The sequence below is a fragment of the Hevea brasiliensis genome, chromosome 2, assembly GCF_030052815.1.
Source record: "Hevea brasiliensis isolate MT/VB/25A 57/8 chromosome 2, ASM3005281v1, whole genome shotgun sequence".
NCBI classification, from domain to species: domain Eukaryota; kingdom Viridiplantae; phylum Streptophyta; class Magnoliopsida; order Malpighiales; family Euphorbiaceae; genus Hevea; species Hevea brasiliensis.
The window spans coordinates 8,632,562-8,656,026 of record NC_079494.1 but is presented as its reverse complement, the minus strand read 5'-3'; the positions used below and the strand labels follow the sequence as shown (position 1 = coordinate 8,656,026).

Here is a 23,465-nt window from a genome sequence, read left to right as displayed (position 1 = left end):
TCAAGCAATTCCTTCACACATCATGTTAGCTTTTAAATTGCCCAAAGGTCATATAAATGAGTTTCATCAGCTTATTTCAAAATTCTGGTGGAGGCACTCTTTTGACAAGTCAAATGTTCATTAGATGAATTGGGAGAAACTAACGTATTGCAAGAGGGAGGGGGCTATTGGTTTCAAGTACTTAAATCTTTTCAACTCTGCCTTATTAGATAAGCAACCTTGGAGAGTGATACAAAATCCAGAAGCACTTTGCTTTGCTTTAGGGACGTTTTATTGTTGATTACCTTTCCAATAAGGATGAATGTTGTCAATTATATTCTCTCAATGAACATAACTGGTACTTATCTCCATCTTTCATAGAGTGGGTTGAATCACTGTTCTCAATACAGGAGATCAGCCACACAACCTATCTTATCTCGAGACTGTTGGTGAGATTGTGCCTAACGCGGTCAAGAGGTTTTGTGTTGGCATGAACAAACGATATTCGTCTCCTTCCAATTGCACGCGTGTCCTTTACCCAAGAACTAATTCATTTTTATTGTAAAAAGGCATATGTGTCCTTCATTCAACGTCTTGCTTGTTTTTATTTTAACAACTACAATTATGGTGCAGGTAAAAAACAAAGACAAATACAAATAAAATTTCAAAATCCAATCATAACATACGAAAAATTGTCATTATGTCATTGGTAAAAATAAAAAGGCAAATAAAAATTAAATTTTAAGATTTAATTGTAAAAAAATGCCTACAAAAATGAATTTTAATTGAGTTTATCTTAAAATGAATTGAATCAAATTAAGTTAAATTAATTTAATTTAATTTTTTTATTAACTGATTTCAATTTAATTTTATATTCTGAATACTTCGATCTGTCAGACTAATTCAATTCAATTCATAATTGAAAGGATCGATTATACCCTTAAATAAAATCACAAGAGCTTCAACTTAAATATATTCAGGTTTAGTCTCACCCTCCCATTTCCGTCTAAAAAAAGTTTTGTTCTTGTCATTGGAGGTTGACTCTTTTAATTTGATTGTGCCAAACCCATTATTTCTTGTTGCCAATCGAGGCATTCCCACATTATAACAATACTATATGTCAAAGATTTCCAAGATTTCACGTCATCCTCTATTTGTCTTCTGCTCTGTTCTCCACCCACGCAGGCATTATTCTTCTTTTATTATTATTTTTTTCCCCTTTCCCTTTCCCATGTGTTTGTTCAATCGAGATTCACACCTATTCCTGGAATTTGGAAAGAAACCCTGGAAACCGCAAAGAAAACATTGGAAGCAAAGTTAAGGGGTCGGTGAATAATATATTTAAAATTAAAGGACCAATAAAGGAATTGAGTAAAATTCAATCTTTGAATTTCTAATTTGAAAAATGCCCGTGATCATCTGCTCTTATAAATTCTCTGTTCCAAATTAAGGTCAACTAATTTACGAATGTTAGGCAATTTGATGAAAAGAAAAATGAATATTTTTGGCATATTATTTAGATATTGATTTCATATTCTAAATAAATCACCAATAAAGTAAGTTTGACTTTAATGACAATAATGCGTTGATTACTTTTATTATTTTATGGATGTCCAATTGGGACTTGAAAGCATCTTCCCACCCTTCTCCTCTTAAGAAATTATATAATATAATATTTATTTCATATAAAATAATTTACATGAAATATATAAATAAATGTAAATAAATTAAAAATATTTTTTAAATAATAATAATTATTTATTTAATATATTATTTTTTAATTAATTTATCATGTTATGTGTTAATTGAACATGAAATAATATGCTATTATATAATTGCTCATTCATAGCCCATAGGTCCACGCATGGTGTGGACCCTATCAGTTACCGGTGTCAACTCCAACGTTGAAAATTTGACACATCAAACGGTAAAAAAAAAAAAAGAATGGTTAGAAAGAAAAGAATCCCATGTGACTTAAGGGTTGAGGCTTTGAAGCAGCTTCTGGTGTTGGGTAAAGGAGGAACCCACAAGGTCCCACGCCTCTCCCCTTGGCATTACCTTACGACTTTTGCATTAAAAGCTGTTAAAGGTCAACTCTACCTCTCTGTATCCAACTCTGATTTTACGCAGTCATCAATCCAACGGCTAATCAGTGATCACATCTCTTTTGACCTTATCTCTATCCTCCATCATTTTACACGGTCTCCAATCTCCCTCCTGGGCCCCGCACATTGAGAGGTGGTCAATATGCTGACAAAATTCGCCACATGGAGATTACGCATTTGCCAAAGCCTTTGACGGCAAGGAATACAGAAGGGGACAGGTCAGGGACCCTATGGCTTTGCATTGAGACTTGAGAGTGCATCAGTTTGACTCGAATCCTCTCTGTGCCCTCATTTTTTTTTTTGTTTGTAATTGTCATCTTTCGCATCCCTCTTTTGCTCCTATTTTATTTTCCCCCACCATTTTCTTTTATTTCAAGCTCTCTTGAATCTATTCTATTAGGCCTTTATATCTCTACGCCTCTCTGGCTCTCTCTCTTCTACTCATCTGTGGGGTTACACATCTTGGATAGTGGTGAAGAGATGGCTGTGGAACTCATGATGGGCTTTTCTGGTGATAGTTTTCCAGCCAAGATGCAAGAGAATGCTGTGAGAGAAGCGGCTACTGCTGGGATCCAGAACGTTGAGGAGGTCATTAAGCTGCTCAAAAGAAATCAGCTGCAGCAGCAACAATACTACCCTGAGTTTTCTTCTTCAGCGGGTAATAGTCCTCCAGGGTCGGATAATATTATGGCTGTTACAGATGCGGCTGTGAACAGTTTCAAGAAGGTTATTTCTTTGCTTGGTCGCACCACGAGAACCGGCCATGCTCGCTTTCGTAGAGCCCCTGTTTCTACGGCTTCTGTTGCTCAAGAACAGCAGAAGCAACCACAACCACAAGAGCAGCAGCAACAAGTTCAAGATCCAGGGCCTTCTGTTCGACCTATCAGTTCTCAGACAACAGAGCAAGTCTCTGCCTTTAGAGTTTACCATCCGACTCCGGTTCATCGGCTCCCTCCCTTGCCTAATGGTCACCACCACCAGCAAAAGAGTCATCTTTTAGTTACAAAGAATGGGTTTTCAGAGAGGAACGAGATGGCTTCTTCTACTAATTTCTCTAATTCACCTTCAATCTCTGCCTCTACTTCTTTCATGTCTTCCTTAACAGGGGAAACCGATAGTGTACAGCGCTCCATGTCCTCTGGGTTTCAATTTGCCCAACCCTTACATGTCTCATCTGCTGGAAAACCTCCTCTGTCCTCAGCTTCCCTTAAAAGAAAGTGCAATTCCATGGACGATGCTGCTCTAAAGTGCGGTTCCTCTTCAGGGCGATGCCATTGCTCCAAGAAAAGGTTAGTTATCTAAATTTTTTCAATCGTCATAAATCAAAACTTGATCAATCTTTATGGGATTATCTTAAATATTTGTTTATTATATCTTGAATATTGTATTTTGCTGATTGAGCAGGAAATCAAGAGTGAAGAGAGTGGTTAGAGCCCCTGCAATTAGTAACAGGATGGCTGATATTCCGCCTGATGACTATTCCTGGAGAAAGTATGGTCAAAAGCCCATCAAAGGCTCTCCTCATCCAAGGTGTGTCTAGTTTCTGTTAAGCCTGTGGCTCCTTGTCGATTCCGGCTGATTATTGACTCAACTCTAAGGCTAGTCACAAGAATTGAATACTGATCTTTGCCTGCTTTTTCCAACTTTAGGGGATATTACAAGTGCAGTAGCATGAGAGGGTGCCCGGCTCGGAAACATGTGGAGAGAGCTCTGGATGATCCTATGATGCTGATTATCACATACGAAGATGATCACAATCACTCCCAATCCATCAATGATGCACCAGCCGTTCGGGTTCTGGAATCATCTTAAAAAGTCAACTCATTCAGGGGCTCATCAAAGTTCTTTCTTATTTTAAATCACAGCCGTTGAAGAGAATAGTAGCAGATAGTCAACGCAGAAGGCCTAGATGGTTACGTTAGCTGCCTAAGCAAGATCGAAAAATATAGAACTCCTGTGCTTTGTCCTCTTTTTTCTCCCCAAAAACTGTTGAGAAATATGAAAAAAAAAAGGATTAGGAGTAAGTAGATATTGTGGATTTGGTGGGAGTTGAATCATGCAAGTAGTGGAGACTTTATTTATTTATTTATTTTTATAGAATTGTGCATTATATATATATATATATATATATATATATATATATATATATATATAAATACTTTGGTGGATCTTGCAAGGTTGCCCACTTGAAATTGTTCCATTTTCCACTCATGTTATGTGCATTTTTTAAAAGGGTGAAGAAAGAGAGAGAGAGAGAGAGAGAGAGAGCTTGAAGGCATAGTTTGACCTTATGAGCCGTGATAAGATAATACAAAGATGCCTGGTGGATTGGGGTGTTGGGTGATACTTATAGCCACTATTGAACGTAGTGGGGCTGAGGTTGCGATGATGGATTTGGGCGTTGTGGAGAATTTGAAGATGCGTAAATGTGTCTATGACTTCTGAGAGTACATACGTGACACACCTACATTGGGGAATTTAACGCAAAGTCAAAATGGTCGGTCGGGGTTATGATTGTTCCCCACTCTTATTATTATTATTATTATTATTATTATTATTATTATTTTGCTTGTTATGTTTCATTTTCAATGTGCATGAAGGCCACTATACCACACTATAGCCTCCTGTTCAACAGTTTTTGCAGTCATACGTTATGGGCATTTTTTTCTTTTGTTAAGATGAAAATGTGGGGTTGATGGGTTAATTTGAACGTTCCATTACTTTTTCAGAACTGGATTGAGTAAAATTGAGGGATAATGAATAAAATTAACCCAATTTTTTTGCTTATGCTCCACTGCCCCTTTTCTACCCATTATTAAACCTAAGTGAGAAAAGTAAAAAGGGATAAATGTAAAGAATTAGAGAGAGAAAGAAAGCAAGTGTAGGAGACTTGAGAGGGAGAGCTTCCTATTCCATTACTTTTGACATATATCTACTTAATTTAATCTGGATATAATGGGTGGTTGCCTTTATTATATACCTAGTTTGCCTTTATCATTTCACTTGGAACTTTATTTTAAAGAGATAAAGATAACTTCAATTCATAACTTTCAAGAGAGATGTTCTCATGTCTATTCATTGAGATTAATAACCAAATTGAACTTGTTAGGCCAATTCAAAATCAAGCAATAAATACTCTTATAACTGTGCTAAAAAAAAAAAGAAAACACTTATTAAAAAAAGAAAAAAAAATACCCATAAATGATATCTTACTTTACTTTTTGGGAAAATACAACAAATAAAATAATTTTTTTATTTTATTTTTAGAAAATTTTATTTTCTTAGTCTACTTATCGCCAATCAAGTAAGGCTTAAGAGTTGTTGATACTAGATTAAGAACTGAACAACGTTGCTCTTTAGCCACCAAGAGGGGGAAAGATAAGGGGATGAGACGCGTAGAGGTCCAAAATGTGTGTTCTTGATTCAATGGGTTTAAATAATAATAATAAATAAATTGAAAGAGTTTGGTTGGGCCTTAGATCGAGTTATTGTTGTTGTTGACCTCATGTAGCCAATTGGCAGGGATTGGATAAGCTCATCTTGAATCTTAGCAATTAATAATGGGCCAAGTCGGAGTTCGTATGAAAGCTCCTCCCTAACAATACCCAAAAATGAGACCCAGATATTTGCAGACAGTCTGTGGTCTCGCCCCTATGTCATGCCCAATTACAAAAACGAAGGCCAACAATTACATGCCCTTTTCAAGTACTCGTGTGTAGTCTCAGACTCCAGTCTGAAGGGGGAAAACAGATAGAACAACAAATTTACTATCAGACACTAATAGCTATATAATATGTCATTATTTTTGTGATAAAATTAATTTAAATTAATTTGTTTTTATATATTTAAGTACTTAAATATTATATATATATTTTTTAAAAATATATATCTATGTTATTAAAATTATATTTCAAGATTATATTTTCAATTTCTAAATTATTTTTCTAATAAATAAAAAAATAAAAATAAAGAGAAAATTTAATGAAAAAATGAGCTCCACTTCACCTTGGGCAGAAAAAATTCTGTCTCAGTCCTGATCTTCTAAGGAATAAGAAATTTTAAAATACAATCATTATATGTACAATAATTTTATTACGATTATTAATTATGATAAATCTCTTATGAATTCTATCATAATCAATGTTTATAGTGTGTCCATTATACATATACTCTTTAAGGGGAGAAGCAACTTCCATTTCTGATCAATCTAATTAATATTTTTTTAATTCATTATTGGGTTTTTTTTAAATTTTTTTAATTCTTTTTTTTTTTTTTTTTACACAATTTAACATTGGTGAGATATGATAGTGTTTGTAATGGATAAATTAAGAAATCAGGAAATGTGGGTGAAGCAAGAAAGCAAAAGGGTTAAAGGAAACAATAATTTTGGAGTACGTTCTTCTTTATGCAATAAAGAAAAAGCTAATGGGACATACTGATTGCTTTATTCCCCTCTCTCTCTTTTTAATAAAGCCCAAAATTTGGAATTGGAGACAGCTGCGTTAAGAAATATTGGAATGGAGGATAGATTAGCACCTCTCTTTGTGGCCAAAAAAAACCAATTAATTAAAGCGTATATAATATATGAATTTAAATATAAATATTTAATTTAATAATAATTAAATTAATTCTCTTATAAGCTGAGCTATTCATATTGTCTGAGAAATATCTTTCTTTCCTTCAGCTTCAGCTTCAGCTTAATTAATTGAATTTCATGAGTGGTTTTGTGACACATGCCAAGCAGTGCTCAATAATTTAGCTAATCAGTTGAGTAAAGAGTGATGCATGTGAAGCATGACATTTACATTCTTAATTCACAGCTACTTTAGTTTCATTCATTTTTTCCCACCACCTTTTCTTTTCCTACTTGCCTAGCGCTACTCTCAAAATATAATTTAATTATGATTTTTCTACTTTTCAAAGTAAAAATCTGGAATTATAAAATTTAAAACTCTCAAAATTATATATATAAAAATTAATATTATGAATTACATATTCATGCTCAAGCCTAATATTGGTGTCACACACATAAAAAAAAACTGACAAACCGATCAAGCTAATCAACCTGAATAAATCTAAACAAAAATTAATGATTTTATACATTTAAATATTGGTTATAGTTTAGTTTGAATTTTGGATTGACATAATAAAAACTAAACCCAAACCGATGAATATATATATACCTCAATTCCAGTAGTTCTTAGAGACTCTAAGTTTATAAATTTACAGGATTCATTGCTTAGTTTAATTGAGTTTAGTTTGTGTAGTAGACCTATTTTTGACTACTATCCAAATTTTACTGTTTTTTTAAGTGATAAAAATATTTTTAAAATCTATTGTTTTGCAAATTAAAACCCATAATTACAAAATGATTGAAGGATCAATCCCTCTTGCTTTGATTTTCAAAGTCCATTACAAAGTCATAGTTTCTACCTTTGCTACAAAATATCGTTTTCAAAGTAAAAAGGGAGAGACTTTGCTTTTATAAACAGATCTTACAAAATTTAATACTGCTATTTTTAGACCCATCTTATGGAAAGATATAACCTTGCCAAATATATCGAACCCACCCAAACTGACCCATGTACACCCCTAGACATTATCCATGTAACAATTTAAGATGTTTTAGAATTTATTTTCACAAAAATTATTGAATGTACTTCATGCATATATTTTCACTCACAATATTGTAAATTTTATTTTTTATAATTAAAAAAATTATTTTTAGTACACTAGATATATTTTAGAATTTACCCTATATATAATTTTTATTTCTTTTATTTGCTGCATTAATTTAAATTTTTTTTTTGTAATTTTAAGATTTTTTATTGAAAGAATTTATGTTTGTCAATTATTTTTTATTTATAGATTATCACAAGATAGTATTTCCCTTATAAATTTTGCACATTAATGGTAATAATAAGAGAAGAGAGAAGTAAAATTAACAAAACAAGATGAATAATCTTCATTTCAATTGCATATTTTGTGTAGCTTCAAAAGAAATTATTTATACTTACCATACATTTCATAAAAGAACTTACATATATGCTTGACATTAATTTAATTGAGTAATGTCAAATGATGATCATGCGCAAAGCATAAAAATTAAATGAGCTATTTGAGAATTCTAATACACCACCTTTCAAATAATTAATTACAATTAACATCTGGTTAGATTAATAATGTGAAATTGATCTTCAAGTGAATCTTACTTATAAGATTAAATGTAAATTAATATAAATAGTTAAATTAGTAATGTGAAACTAATTTTTAAGTGAATTTTAATTTTAAATATGCAAGGGTGAATATGCAAGGGTGTAGGGCGTTCACCGAAAGCGACGCGCCATGCCGGCGCCCGGGTGTGGTGTTAAGTGAGCAAGGGTTCCCACATCATGGACGGGTGTGGGTAAAGAAGTTAGTCCATGAGACAGATAGTAGAACAAATAGTGGAACAGAACACAAGATAGATATAGAAAACAATAGAAGATATCATAGAAGGAGACAAATTAGAAAGGAGCAGGATAGGAGGAGGATCAGGGTTGGTACTTGGAATGTTGGATCACTTACAGGAAAATTAATGGAGCTTGTGGATACCTTGGAAAGGAGAAGGGTGAATATTGCTTGCATTCAGGAGACTAAATGGGTAGGAGAGAAAAGTAAGGAAGTGGGTAATTCATGGTACAAACTGTGGTTTACCGGAAAGGAGAGAAATAAGAACGGAGTAGGTATAATCATAAACAGAACATTGAAAGATGCAGTAGTAGCTGTGAAAAGAGTAGGAGATAGAATTATACTAGTAAAGCTAGTACTAGAAGGAGAAACAATAAATATAGTTAGTGCTTATGCCCCACAAATAGGACTAGACAGTGAGAGTAAACAAAGGTTTTGGGAAGATATTGATGATTTAATGCAAAGCATACCGAATGAAGAGAATGTTTTCATTGGTGGAGATTTGAATGGATATGTAGGAAGTGATAGGCAAGGTTATGAGAATGTTCATGGAGGTTTTGGTTTTGGCAGTCGAAATGAGGAGGGAAAAAGCATCATGGATTTTGCTATGGCATACGACCTAATACTAGCAAATACCTACTTTATAAAAAGAGAGTCACATTTAGTGACTTTCAAAAGTGGACAACATAGAAGCCAAATCGACTTTCTCTTAACCAGGAAGACAAATAGAGCTCTATGCAAGGATTGCAAGGTCATTCTAGGAGAGGCTTTAACAAGTCAACATAGGTTGGTGGTCTTGGATGTCAAGTTTAGGAACAATTCAAGTTAGGTTAGAAGAAATAGTGTAGCTCGAACAAAGTGGTGGGAGTTCAAAGGAGTAAAGCAAGTGAAGTTCAAAAATGAGCTTCTCGAGTCCGAAGTATGGAAGCTAGATGTGGAGGCCAATGATATGTGGATACAGATGGCATCAAAGATTAGAGAAGTAGCTAGAAAAGTACTTGGAGAGTCTAAAGGACATGGACCACCCTCAAAAGAGAGATGGTGGTGGAATGAGGAAGTACAAAAGGCAGTGAAGAGAAAAAGGGAATGGTATAAGAAATTACCTAAATGTGATAATAATGAGGCATATGACCAGTATAAGATAGCAAAGAAAGAGGCAAAAAAGGCAGTTAGTCAAGCAAGAGCACAGGCCTTTGAAAAGTTATATGAGAAACTTGGAACTAAAGAAGAGGAGAAAGATATTTATAGATTAGCAAGGAGTAGAGAAAGGAAATGTCAAGATCTCAATCAAGTTAGGTGCATTAAGGATAAGGAAGGAAAAGTGTTGGTGAAAGATGAGGACATTAAAGAAAGATGGAGAAATTATTTTAATGATCTCTTTAATAACAGTCAAAATGGTAATAGCGTGAATATAGATTATAGAACAATAGAAAAGAATGTAAATTATACTAGAAGGATTAGATCTTTAGAAGTAAAGGAAGCACTTAAGAGAATGAAAGTGGGTAAAGCCTGTGGACCCGATGAAATACCAATTGAAGTGTGGAAGTATTTGGGAGATATGGGAGTGGCATAGTTAACTAAATTATTTAATAAGATTCTAAACTCAAAGAAAATGCCTGATGAATGGAGGAAGAGTATTTTAGTACCTATTTTTAAAAATAAGGGTGACATACAGAGTTGCTCAAACTATAGGGGAGTTAAACTCATGAGCCATACTATGAAGTTGTGGGAGAGAGTTGTGGAGCATCGACTACGTCATGATACTTCTATCTCTCTCAATCAATTTGGTTTCATGCCCTATTGCTCAACTATGGAAGCGATCTTTCTCATTAGAAGCTTGATGGAGAAATATAGAGATGTGAAGAAAGATCTACACATGGTTTTTATTGATTTGGAGAAGGCTTATGATAGTGTTCCAAGAGAGATCTTATGGAATGTGTTAGAATAAAAGAGGGTATCTATTAGGTACATACAAGTATTGAAAGATATGTATGAAGGAGCAACTACTATTGTGCGCACAGTGGGAGGGGACACAAGTGATTTTCCGATCTCAATTGGATTACACCAAGGATCAGCCATAAGCCCTTACCTTTTTACATTAGTTTTAGATGAACTTAGATGAACTGACGAAATATATACAAGAGAGTATTCCTTGGTGCATGATGTTTGCGGATGATATTGTTCTGATAGATGAGACATGAGAATGAGTCAATAGGAAGTTAGAACTTTGGAGAAGTACTCTAGAGTCAAAGGGTTTTAAGTTAAGTAGAACGAAGACAGAATACATGCATTGCAAGTTCAGTGAAGACCAAACTGGGGATATGGAAGGAGTTAGTTTGAATGGGGTGGTACTGTCCCAAAGTAATCACTTTAAATATCTAGGCTCAGTCCTTCAAGTAGATGGGGGATGTGAGGAGGATGTTAGTCATAGGATTAAAGCTGGATGGTTGAAGTGGAGACGTGCCACGGGAGTTTTATGTGATCGTAAGATTCCTAATAAATTAAAAGGAAAATTTTACCGTACAGCCATACGACCGGCTATGTTATATGGTAGTGAGTGTTGGGCACTGAAAGAGTCGTATGCATCTAAGATAAGAGTTGTAGAGATGAGAATGTTAAGGTGGATGAGTGGCCATACTAGACTAGATAAAGTCCGTAATGAGAGTGTCAGAAAAAAGGTAGGAGTGATGCCAATTGAAGATAAGTTGAGAGAAGGGAGATTGAGGTGGTTTGGTCATGTGAAGCGTAGACATACGGAGGCTCCAGTTAGACAAGTAGAGCACATTAGGTTAGAGGATAGAAAGAAAAAAAAGGGTAGACCTAAATTAACTTGGAGGAGAGTAGTACAACATGACTTAGAAGCATTACATATTTCTGAGGATTTAACCCAAAATCGTTCAGAGTGAAAAAAGTGAATCCATATAACCGACCCCAAATTTTTGAAATAAAGGCTTAGTTGAGTTCAGTTAAGTTGAGTTGAGTATATAATAGAACGGTGACTTAACTTTACGGTATAATTAAATTTGCTATCGACCAGTGACGCATGCATAAAAAATTATTCTGACGACAGTGCTGATCGTGGCTGTAAAACAATGATGTGCAACTCTGCATGGCTATTTTTAATGGAGAGTGAGGAAATCATTATATGATTTTCTTTTCTTAAAATAATCACAGAGCATGATTAGTGAACATAATTATATGTATATCTTCTTAAAAAATGCGCCCATGTTGCATCCGATAAAGAATAGTAATTAAAATAATTTAGTAGTTGGGCAGTCGAAGGACAAAGACTTTGGCTTTTGGAAGAAATTGAACATTGAGGACCATAGAGAACTCAAAAAACAAGAATTTTCAGGTTCAATTTTGTTATTTTCTTAAAATAATCACAGAGCATTATTAGTGAACATTATTATTGTATATCTTCTTGAAAAATGCGCCCATGTGGCATCCGACAAAGAATAGTAATTAAAATAATTTAGTAGTGGGGCAGTCGAAGAACAAAGACTTGGCTTTTGGAAGAAATTGTACATTGAGGACCATAGAGAACTCAAAAAACAAGAATTTTCATGTTTAATTTTGTTATTTTTATATGACTTAAATTTTAAATACGTTTTCATATATTCAAATTATAACCCGATTTAAAAGTTTTACGCTACAACTTAATTGACATAAAAAAAGAGATTTACAGTGATAGTAGAAGACATAGACCGATAAACCTGCCTCCAAAGCCTGCCACTAATCTCCTTAGGGGTGCAGGAACAATGTCCCGTGGTATGCCTGTCATAACAAATCTGAAGTCTTACTCTCCCATACAAGAATATTGATCTCATTGGATCTGAAATACAACCACAATACTTGTTGAATTTTGCACCCTAACAAGCATGTGAAATACAGTCAGGAAGTAGAAAAGAAGACTCAAGAGACAATGGTGTTTTTTAGTTGGATATTGCTAGAGATATAAATTATTTTTAGGGTTTTTATTTTGGAAGAGATATTGCTAGAGATAATGGTTGTATTTCCCTAAAAACAGAGTCCAACTGCTTGGAATCGTTTAGAATATTAATGCAATTTGTAAACCTTCTTATGTTAGCCCAGTAATTAGTCGGTCTGTCTGTTGAGTGTCATTCTCTCTATTTGCTCAATTAATTTCCAGGAGATGAGCATTAACTTTCGAATGTGGGAATCATCTTTATTCCCTGCTCCCCTTATCTTACAAGTATTTAATCTTGTGTTTTCCAGGTATGGCTTTAAGCCAAGGCAGGAAACGATAAGAAAACATTGCTTTTGTTCACTTTAACCTTTGAACATCAGCTTTATAATATACGACATGCCTTCCCAAGCAATTATTGTAAAAATAATTTATATTAGAGGCACAAGACTTCAGTGTCTTTCAGGAAAGTGATGATGGATTTCCACAGAAACACCACTGTATGTCTTGTGTCGGTGGCTCTATGAATATTGGCTTGTCAGATCAAAAGGAAAATTAAAGAAAGAGAGAAAATGATAAAAGCAGTCTGCTGAAAAGCCAATTACCCCAATAATAATAATAAATAATAATAATAATAATAATAACAATAATAATGAAAGAGAACCTCACAAAATATATGTAATGAAAGAGAACCTCACAGAGTCACAGACTCCAATCATCAAGCAGTGAGAGCAACGCATTAATCTATATAAGTAGTCATCAGTTTGCCCCTACCAAATCCTGCAATTCTCCACCCTGAAGTTAACCATGCATACAGCTTTCCTTCTCTTTATCTTAACAATAGGGACCTGTTCCTTTCAGTCTCTCGCTCAAAAATGTCCTCTTCCTCCAAGGTGCCCTCCAATTTCACCACCACCTCGTCCTCGTCCTTTCCCCCGCGTCCGCCCCAGGCCACCACTCTACCCTCCTTCACTCAATCTCTTGCCACGCCAGCCAAACAACAATCCAGGACCCCTCGCTAATAGGGCTAGAATTTTATTCATCACCCAGGAACTTAAAAGAAACATTACATTTGACCCTAGAAACTACACTGGCACCTGGGTTGGCAACAATTACTGCCTTTTCAGAGGCTACTTCTGTGACACTGTCCCTGATAGAAACATTACTGGACTAGCCGCTATTGATTTCAATGGTGCTAGATTTCGCGGTAACTTGAACTTCTATCGCTTTATCATGAATTTGCCTGATATAGCCATTTTCCATGCAAATTCTAACAACTTTAGCGGCCCCATAAATTCAAACCTCAACCAATTGCGATATTTCTATGAGCTTGATTTGAGTAACAACAAGTTCTTGGGAGGATTCCCCAGCAACGTTCTCAGAGCCCAGAAATTAACCTTTGTGGACATTCGGTTCAACGGCTATCTCGGCCCTGTCCCGGGTCAGGCATTCAACATTGACACTGACGTTCTTTTCATTAACAATAATCAGTTCAGTCGAACAATCCCTACCAACTTCGGCAACACTCCTGCACTCTATCTCACCTTAGCCAACAACAAGCTCACAGGTCCAATCCCAAGAAGTATCGGCCGAGCCTGGAATACACTAACCGAGGCCCTCTTTTTAGGCAACAGGCTCACAGGTTGCCTGCCTTTCGAAATCGGATACTTGCAGAAGGCCACAGTGTTAGACTTCGGAACGAATTTGCTAACAGGTCCGATCCCACAATCTTTTGGGTGCTTGGTGAAACTGCAGTATCTGAACTTGGCTCATAACATGTTTTATGGGCCAGTACCGGAGGTTTTGTGCAGGCTACCGAATGCTTTCAATTTTACGCTTACTTACAATTATTTCACCCAAGTTGGGCCCCAATGCAGGAGGTTGATAAGGGCAAGGAGGCTTAATGTGAACAGTAACTGCATTTTTGGGCTTCCTAATCAAAGACCTGCGGCTGAGTGTGCCCGCTTTTTTGCAAGGCCTAGGAGCTGTGCTCGTGAGAGTAGTTTTTCTTTTATTCCTTGTACTCTTCCCGCATCTTCTATGAAGATTGCTTCTCCTCCAACACAGGACGAAGCTCCTGCTCCGCAGTCCTATAAAGCCCTGCAAATGCCTCCCCATTAATCAATAGTCGGTACAGAATGGACTCCATTGATGTACTCATCGTGTCTTCAAATAAGAAAATGTGTCGTGGTGTAGGCACGTACAGTACTGTGTTTTCCGCATTTCTATGGTGTTTTCCCTACTGTATAGCAAGTGTGAGGGAGCTTTCATTTTCTGTTCATTTTTTTTTTCCTTTTTGTGTTTTCTTTCTCATTTGTATTACGGTGATCACTCTTAGGAGCAGGAAATTGGTGGGATTGTTGAGTTGGAAATAAAAAATAATTTTGAACAAATATCACTCTCAAATTGATTATGAGATGTGGATTCATGGGTGCGACTGTTGGATGAATTAGCTTATGGAAATTAACGTTAACTTAATAGTATAAATATTTAAAATTTTAAATAATTATGTATTCACTGAAATTAATTATAAGTAATTAATAAATAAATTATAATTTTATTAAAGAATAACTTATGAACATATTTATTGCTAAAATTATTTTTAAAAAAATTAAATGAAATATGTAATGAAATTTTAAAATTAAATGAAGGTAGAAAAATAAAATAAATATTAAAATTACCTTATAAACATAATACTTATAAATATATTAAAATGAAAAATTAATTTTTCAATCCCACAATTTTTTTTATTTTGTTAGCTCCATTTATAAATTCAAAACATATTATAAATAAATAAATAAATTTATTTTTAAAATTTATAAATAACTTTCACCAACTTATAATAATTAAAACAAAGCCTCATTAATTATCATTTCAGACACATCAAATTATTTAGCACATTCAATTTATGTGCATCCTCACTCACAAAATAGTAAATCTTATATTTCTATTTTTATATTATAACTATTTTTATATGAGTATATAATATATTATTTTTTAGAATATCAAATATACTTTATAATTTACCCTTAGGACACACTACATTGCACTGAATAATAATAATAATAATAATAATAATAATAATAATAATAATAATAATATTGTTTCTGCACTAACCAAATCCATTAATGGGCATGTACCAAAAAAAATTCTATTAATAGGCCCACTAAACGGACTTGGGAAAATTTATCGATTAATCCAATCCATCAATGGGCCAGGCAGAGCCTGATGTTCAAACCCATTCCATCTTCATGTTTCATAGGCATGAAATCACATCTTTTTAACAATTTTCAAATTGCCTTAGCCCTTGAGGGGACTGATTACACAAAACTCCACTACCCAGCCCCTCGCCAAACCGAGAAGTCCAATACAACAGTTATATATATATATATATATATATAACAAATAAATTTTAATCATTAATTATAATAAAATTCACATAAAATCTGTCATGATGAATAGTTATGATAAAATCATTGTATTTGTAATGATTATATTTTAAAATTCTCTATCAAAACGGGCTCTTATCATGATGTGTGGGCTTATTCAATCATTAATAGAGGAACATATACGTTTTGCACTCTAGATAACACAAATAAAGGGTTAATCATAAGAAAATCGGATTGTTTAATGGTAAAAAAAATCGAATTTTTGCATAAATTTATAATCATATGATTAATTTCTAAATTCTTTCACTTACATATACAATTTTTTTATATGGATCTCAATTATAAATAAATTTATGCATACATAATTCATATGTAATAATATTTTTGTAGCTTTTAATCTCATTTTTTTTTGTGCTGCTCTCTTTCTTGTTTTAGAGAGAGATTTTCTTTCTATATTTGCTTTTTTTCTTCTTCTAGGGTTTAAGATCCCTTTGTTTTACCATCCCTGTGTGGTCTTTCTCTACTCCTCCAGACAAGAGAAAGCCATCATTCCTTAACTCGATAAATGGGTTCCCTCCCTACCTGTTGGATTGGGTTACAAATATAGGTGTTTTTGGTTTTTGAGCTAGCTATAGGTGCAAAAATTAAGGGTTCCTTCTTGTTTTGGGTCCGCTATCTCAACATTGGCCTCAAGCTTTGCTGGATTCTGGTTTCTCATTTCGGATTGTTGATATTTGGTGTGGGGTTTTTGGGGGGGTTTGAGTTTTCTTGGCGAGTAGTATCTCGAGAGTTCCTATCCACCGTTTTTTGTGGCTAACTCTTAAAGCCTGATGGTTGTTGAAGAGTTTTACGCCGCCGCCCTCCAAGCTTTAGGTCTTTATGGTTTCTTTGGCTATATGGGTTCTTGCCTTAGTCCATCCATGGTTACTGGGGATGGTTTTGTTCAGGCTCATAAATTTGGCTTTAGCCTTGCTTGAAACTCTTGTTCTCCTTGATGCATGCAAATTCTCCAATGATTAGATAACGACGTTGCTTTCTCATACTACTAGTGTTTTTACTATTTTGCCCTAATTATTGATTATGGGGTTTGGGTTTGGACTTTTGGTGGGCTGGATGTAGGACCTTTTTATAGTGCGGCCATAGGTTTATCCAATTTGTGGGTTGTGCTTCATTAGTGTTTGCCTGATTGTTTTTTAGTTCTTGTATGTTGTAACCGGGCTCCTAGCGCCCTTGTACTGCTTTTCATAACAATGAACTACCACCTTACAATAAAAAAAAAAATCTCATTCATTTTTTGTGTGTCGTGAAGGATAATGTTGATAGTGAAGTGGCTTTCTCCAATAATAGGCAATAGGAAAATATTTTAACTAGGTTAGGTCTATAATAAGAATATATAGGTGCCAAATTACCATACAGCCTCAAAGACTAATCAACAAATCCATCTTCCTAACAGGAAAAAGACAGAAAAATAATAGGGAATTAAAGAAAGACAATTCTCTTATTTTGTTAGAAGGAAAAAGAAAGAAAAAACAAATTAAAAACCCAATCTCCCTATTTTATAAGAAAGAAAAGAAAAAGAAAAGAATTGTAAACACTTGTGTGGAAATTGTTTAAAGAACATGTTGGTTAATTTTGTTTTCCACTCAAGTTGGACAAAAAAAGTGAAAAATAATGTTAATTTTTCTGTTTTTCCTTTATGTCATCTTTTCCTTTTAATAGTTAATTTTTTTAATATAATTTTATTTATTCAAATGGCTATAATATTAAAAATATAATTATTTCTTTTCTTAATTTTCTTTCCATTAAAACATATAAAAAATAAGGTCTATTGGCCAAATAAATCCAAACATTTACGTTGATTATTGATTATATCCAAAACTTTTAATTTTGAATAATTTATTTATAACTTTTAAAATTGAAGAACTTTTATTCAAAATTTAAAAACTAATTTGGAGATTTTGACTTTTTACACTAGATTGTCATATGGCATGTCATATCACATTTTCTATTTTTTATTTGATTCATCTCTCTCTCCCTCGTTTTCTCTCTGTCTCTTCCCGTCTCTCTCCCTCATTCTCTCTCTCTCTCTCTTTGTCTAAATAAAAGAGTAGGAATTCCATAATAAATGACATTGATTGCTTAAAACAAGAAGAGAGAGAGAGAGAGAGATAAAAAAAAAATTAGAAAATGTGACATGGCATTCCACATGGCAATCTAGGTATGAAAGTAAAAGTCCCCAAATTGGTTTTTGAATGTTAAATAAAAAATCTTCAATTTTGAAAGTTATAATCAAATTATTCAAAATTAAAAATTTTAGATATAATCAGTAACTAAATAATTTTTTTGATTTATTTAGCCAAAAGGCCAAAAAATAAACCAATTCATTTCCTTTTATTTTTATATGAAAACAGATTTATAAGAAAAATAATATTTTTTAAATAGAAATTTTACTTTCTGATGCATTATGTTAAAAAAAAGCTCGGGATGAGCGACGTGTAAGACACACGAAGTGAAGAATACCTATGCCTTATTTGTGTTACATTAAAAGTACCCATATACATGTGAAGAGAGCCTTGTACCCCATGTACTGACAGTTCCGACCTGTTCGATTAGCCCCAAATCACCAAGGGCTCAGGATAATCACACGAGCTAAATGTTAAGTTAAAGTCATATGCGACGAGCTAATTCGTAAATCTGAGAATCGCTCTAAGAGGATAATGGCCCGCTATACTAAAATAAAAACCAAACTAGCAACTAGTCGAAAGACATGCGTGCCCATTACATAAAAGGCCAAAAGTATTCGGCCAAAGGCTGGACATAAAAGAACTCGGGTCTTTACTTGAAGGAGATTAGAGAGTCTAAATACTTCACATTGAACTCATAAGACATGAGGCGGTCAGACTATGAATACGACAAAACCTTAAGATCGGATATATCATGTCAACACTCTTATTCACTAAAATCCCAAGGGTTGATATAAATCATAAAGATACATCCAGAACTGGAGAGAAACCCTACTTCTAATCTGCTAAAGTTCCAACGAGTTAATAAGAAGATCATCTGTATTAACAAGTCATCAGGTACACTTACCCCAACTCAATTGGTTGGATATGTGGTACTCCAACTTGTTGACCAATTAGTTCCCTCTTCCCGACATTTCACAGTTGTCGGAACAATAAGGTCACTTGATTTGATCTTATGACAAGTGATCTCAATCGAGATAGCCCACTTGCGGGGAACTTTACACGTGTCTGATTCATATTAGTCCCTCAATTCTATAAATAAGGAGTGTCCTCGAATAAGGGGGTCAAATGGATTCTAACCTAAATTCTACCTCAAGCTAGTCCACTTAGAAAGATTCACAACTAAGGCTTGCATTCCAAGCTGAAAATCCCCAATCACTTTCTTTATACATTAGCCCCATCCTCGTGTCAATACCACACATACCAACTGAATCCTGAATTATCAGATATCACTTTCCTTATGATTTCACTTACTTTTTTTTTTCTCACTTTTTTTTTAATAAAAAATCATAAGCAATTTGTGTGAATCAATTGGAACTCGCTAACTTAAGGTGGAAAAAAAAAAAATCTAATGACAATTATATATTTATGATAAAGAGAAAGCTTAGAGATGATACTAACTTTAATTAAGGCCTATTCATATAATAAAATTAGGTACATGAATTTCAATGTCAAAGTAATTATAGAAATCAGATTAATATAGTTGCCCGCTTAGGGCATATTTATAGTTAAAAAAATTATTATTTTTTTGTTAGATTTTATTTATTGAATAAAATATATATTATTCTCCATAAATCTCAATTTTAAGTCTCTTTCATTTAATGGACTTTGTCATGTCGTTCCTTCATTCCCAAATCTACTGCTTCAACGTCAAGAACCCTATACTTTGTAACCCAGTTCAGCACATAGCCTGCTATCAGATTCATATGTCTCTCACGAAAATAACTAGAAAGAAGATTAAATAAATTTTTATACCCTCAGTTGAGAGATAAATAATTTTAAAATTAAGTTTTAAATTAAATAAATTTATGTACTTTTTAATTAAGGTTAAATAAATTATTATCTAATAAAATATTTTTTTAATAATAAAGTATTATTTTTCTTAATTTTTAAATATTAAAAATAAAATATGAATAAGAAAGTAAATTATTAATAAAATAAAATATTAAAAATTAAATTATTTTCATATTAAAAATAAAATTAAAGTTATTTTAATTATTTTCACTAAATTTAATAGAAAATTAATAATAATTATAATTATATAACTAATTTTTAGATTTATTAAAGTATCAATAATTAAACTGCTTAATTTTAATATTACATGCTTAATTTTAATATTACAGAAATTAAGTTATAAGTTTAATTAAATCTCATGAATTAAATTTTTTGTAAAATAAAATTTTAAAAATTAAATTATATTTAAATCGAAAATATAATTAATGTTATTTTGATATTTTTACTAGAATTAATAGTAATTTGATTAAAATTTTAATGATTAAAATTAATTTATAGATTTATTAAAATATAAAAGATTAAATTACTTTATTTTAAAATTATAAATTTAATCAAATCTTTTGATAAAAAAAATAATTAAATTTTATATACTAAATTATAATTTATTTTTTTAAAAAATTCATAATAAAATTATAAAAATATGTAAAGTTTGAATTTTTTTTTTATCATTTCTGCATTATTTTATTAAGTTTATTTATGCCTTAGCCCATTCTGAAATAAGTGAAGCCCACTAAGGAAAGAGAGTCCATTGAAGCAGGAGCTTCCAAAAGAGAGAGGTGGAATTTGCTGGAATCGTCTGGTTATCAGGATCAATTATCAGAAACCTAAAATATCTATTGAGCCATTTCTGAATTTTTATTTCAACAAAAGAGGAGAAGCAGAAGCAGAAGAAGAAGAAGAAACTGAAAGAGACACCCACATAACCAACTTATGATACGTGGCATATTCAAATCTAATAAGAAGTTCGCTTGGAATGCCAGATGCCATGGACGGTAAGGACACCCAGATGACGGATACAGAGACTTTGACTTTGACTTCGGCGGCTGTACCTCACCAAGTCGCCAACGATGTCGTCAAAGAGATGCTCACATTGGCTCGTCAGCTCATTAACGAGGGTAAACCTTCTCAGGCTCTCCAAGCGGTAATTACTTTTTCTTTCTGGGTTTTCTTTCTTTTATAATTTTCTAATGATTTGTTCGTTTTCGCATTCTCTTTAGGGTTTGATTTATTTATTTATTTATTTCTCTTGACCAAATGGTCATGAAGAAAATATGGTGTTTATCTGTTTAAATTAATCTTCTTGTTGAATTTCCCAAATTAAAAATGAAATGAAAAGCAAGTTGGAAGAGGAATACACTGAAAGCTTAATTATATTCTTTGATTCAATTTGGGAAGTCTTGACGGATCACAAACCCAATGCCTCAATCCCCATTTCACCATCACTTTGCAACACTATTATTTCGCTTGCTAATTGTATTTCCTGAATTAAAATTAGATATCACAAGATAATTTAATTGTGTTTGTATGTATGTGCGTTAACCCTTTGTTTGGATCTTTAATTGGTAGGGGAAATGGAGAGAAATTAAATTAGGAAAATGAAGAGAAAAGAAAAGAAAGTTTGGATAGTATATTAGAATAGGAAAGAATTGCATTTCTCTATTATACCTTTATTTTCTTTCTTTAAGTATTTTAACAATCATTTTCTCAGTTTCCACTGATTTGGTGAGAAATATTTTGGGTTAAAATTTTTCCTCATTTCTCTTCATTCCTCTTCAATTCTATCTTCTATTTGATGCCCAATAAGAGAATTTAAAGCCTCTTCTCTCCATTTCCCTGAATCCAAACCAAGGGTAAAAGACTGTTTATTTTTCCTAACTAGCTTGAAAAGTATTTCTTAAAGAGTAAATTGGCAGTCTTTGGAGGGCTACAATAGCGTGAGGCTATGGGATTGTGTATATTTGTTGCGGTACTAGTAAGCTTCTTTAAAGAAGGCTCGATTTCATTATCAATCATCTTATAATACGAAATAAATTCTGCCAATGCCTTTATTGGAATCTCTTAGAACAGGAGAAAAGCAAGGCCTTAGTGTGGCATAACCATGGGCAATGGTGAGTCCCTTGGTCATAAGGGGTTATGGTTTCCCCTTTTAGGTCTTTTTCATATCTGATTTCTTTGAAATTTGGGGTGGCACTATTTATCTATCTTAAAATCATAGTAAATGAACAGCTTTCTTTTGGAACAACGAGGAATAGGATAGCAAAATGATTAATAACTTGGAAAGCATTTAAATAATTTTCCTTTTTGTTCTCTCTTTCCAAAACCATTGGGATGATAGCATTATGACTATAGGAAAGATGATGGTTTTCTTTTGCGTAGTTATTATTATTATTTTTGGTGAGTGCATGTTTACGTCACTTGGGGTATTCTTAATAATTTGCTGACTCCATATTTTCATAAGATTGTTTGTTCATGTCACATGCTACAGAATTTTCACTGATGTTTTCATGAGAATATTTGTAATGAAAGTGCATAGTACACAAAGTTCAAAGGTCTCTGAACATATTTTAAATGTAATGATTGGAAGATTGGAACAGGTTGTTGTGGCAATACGTACCAAAGGTGGAGATGAGGCTGTGTTTCAGTCCCTGAATCATGCTCGTGAACTGTATAGAAACAGGCTGCAAGAGAACACCGCCATTGATCAACTTGCTGCTGTGTTTGCTGAGTGTGCAATTGCTGAAGTGCAGCCTTCTGAAGTTGAACCATTACCACTTAATGTAGGTGGCCCATCGTTAGATGTTCATGCAAACTCTATACTTGCGGACACTGGTAGGATGCAAATTGTGTTGGATGCGTTCTCAGATGGAAGCAACTTCATCTGTTTGCAGTGTGGAGGTCTTGTTAGTAACCATCGCAGAGACGAGCACTATGCCTACTGGTGTTGCCAACTCTGATGTGCAGGAATATAGAATTGAATATCTGTAGTGCTCCTTGAAATGCTTGATTTGCTTACTGTTGCCCTACTACATTTGACTACACAATGCCCTTGATGAAAGGGTATTTTCATCATCCAATGTGCCAGATGTGATCATTATCATCAGTCAAAACTTCAACTGCTTGAAGAAGGGTGCACGGGCCCCTCATAGGTCAAAATTGGGTTGATGGAAAAAGAAAAAATCCGCTTCCTTGTTACAATAGTTCTACAATGTATCCTTGTTATAGTGTTTTAATATAGAAGAATCTAAGTCATAAGATAATTACATGGGTCAGATCACTATTTGTATGTAATCTTGTATTCATGTTGATGGTAGTTCTTTTCTGATGGTATTCATCCCACTGACCCACCCAAAACCCCCACCCCCCCTCCCCCCAAAAATAATAATAATAATAGTAATAATAATAATAATAATATTCTTGTTTTTAGTACGCGTTGGAAATAAATTTAAAATGGAAGTAGCTTCAATCCAAAAATCTCTCCCTCTTTTGAACCATATTTTAAGGAGATGATGCCCATGGACAACGTTGGAAAATGGCATGGGAGTTTTCAAACCCCGGTAGGCATTTTCTTACTGTTGAA

General features: G+C 33.4%; 3 protein-coding genes across 4 annotated transcripts; all 3 read left to right on the top strand.

Annotated features, from left to right (window-relative positions):
- Positions 1-2,345: 2,345 nt before the first annotated feature.
- Positions 2,346-4,184, top strand: LOC110648285 (probable WRKY transcription factor 7). Its single transcript, XM_021802459.2, has 3 exons — positions 2,346-3,373; positions 3,489-3,614; positions 3,734-4,184. Exons 1-3 carry the CDS (start codon positions 2,565-2,567, stop codon positions 3,894-3,896), a joined length of 1,098 nt encoding a protein of 365 aa, XP_021658151.2. The 5' UTR covers positions 2,346-2,564; the 3' UTR covers positions 3,897-4,184.
- Positions 4,185-13,163: 8,979 nt separating this feature from the next.
- On the top strand, positions 13,164-14,855 carry LOC110648284 (uncharacterized protein At4g06744). Its single transcript, XM_021802458.2, has one exon. It carries the CDS (start codon positions 13,270-13,272, stop codon positions 14,581-14,583), a length of 1,314 nt encoding a protein of 437 aa, XP_021658150.1. The 5' UTR covers positions 13,164-13,269; the 3' UTR covers positions 14,584-14,855.
- A 5,758-nt stretch (positions 14,856-20,613) lies between these two features.
- LOC110651030 (uncharacterized) lies at positions 20,614-23,033 on the top strand. 2 transcript variants are annotated; one of them, XM_021806221.2, is made up of 2 exons: positions 20,614-21,029; positions 22,483-23,033. In XM_021806221.2, the coding sequence occupies exons 1-2, from the start codon at positions 20,862-20,864 to the stop codon at positions 22,840-22,842; spliced, it is 528 nt and encodes a 175-aa protein (XP_021661913.2). In that variant the 5' UTR covers positions 20,614-20,861; the 3' UTR covers positions 22,843-23,033. The 2 variants fall into 2 exon arrangements, with proteins under 2 accessions (XP_021661913.2, XP_021661914.2); XM_021806222.2 differs by having other exon boundaries at positions 20,797-21,029; positions 22,473-23,033.
- The last annotated feature ends 432 nt before the right edge of the window (positions 23,034-23,465 follow it).

Bases quoted from the DNA above. Each gene is read 5' to 3' on its own strand.
- LOC110648284 (XM_021802458.2), top strand. From the start codon at position 13,270: ATGCATACAGCTTTCCTTCTCTTTATCTTAACAATAGGGACCTGTTCC.
- LOC110651030 (XM_021806221.2), top strand. From the start codon at position 20,862: ATGCCAGATGCCATGGACGGTAAGGACACCCAGATGACGGATACAGAG. The intron at 21,030-22,482 runs GTAATTACTTTT...AGATTGGAACAG, and splicing joins CTTCTCAGGCTCTCCAAGCG to GTTGTTGTGGCAATACGTAC.
- LOC110648285 (XM_021802459.2), top strand. From the start codon at position 2,565: ATGGCTGTGGAACTCATGATGGGCTTTTCTGGTGATAGTTTTCCAGCC. The intron at 3,374-3,488 runs GTTAGTTATCTA...CTGATTGAGCAG, and splicing joins TGCCATTGCTCCAAGAAAAG to GAAATCAAGAGTGAAGAGAG. The intron at 3,615-3,733 runs GTGTGTCTAGTT...TTCCAACTTTAG, and splicing joins AAAGGCTCTCCTCATCCAAG to GGGATATTACAAGTGCAGTA.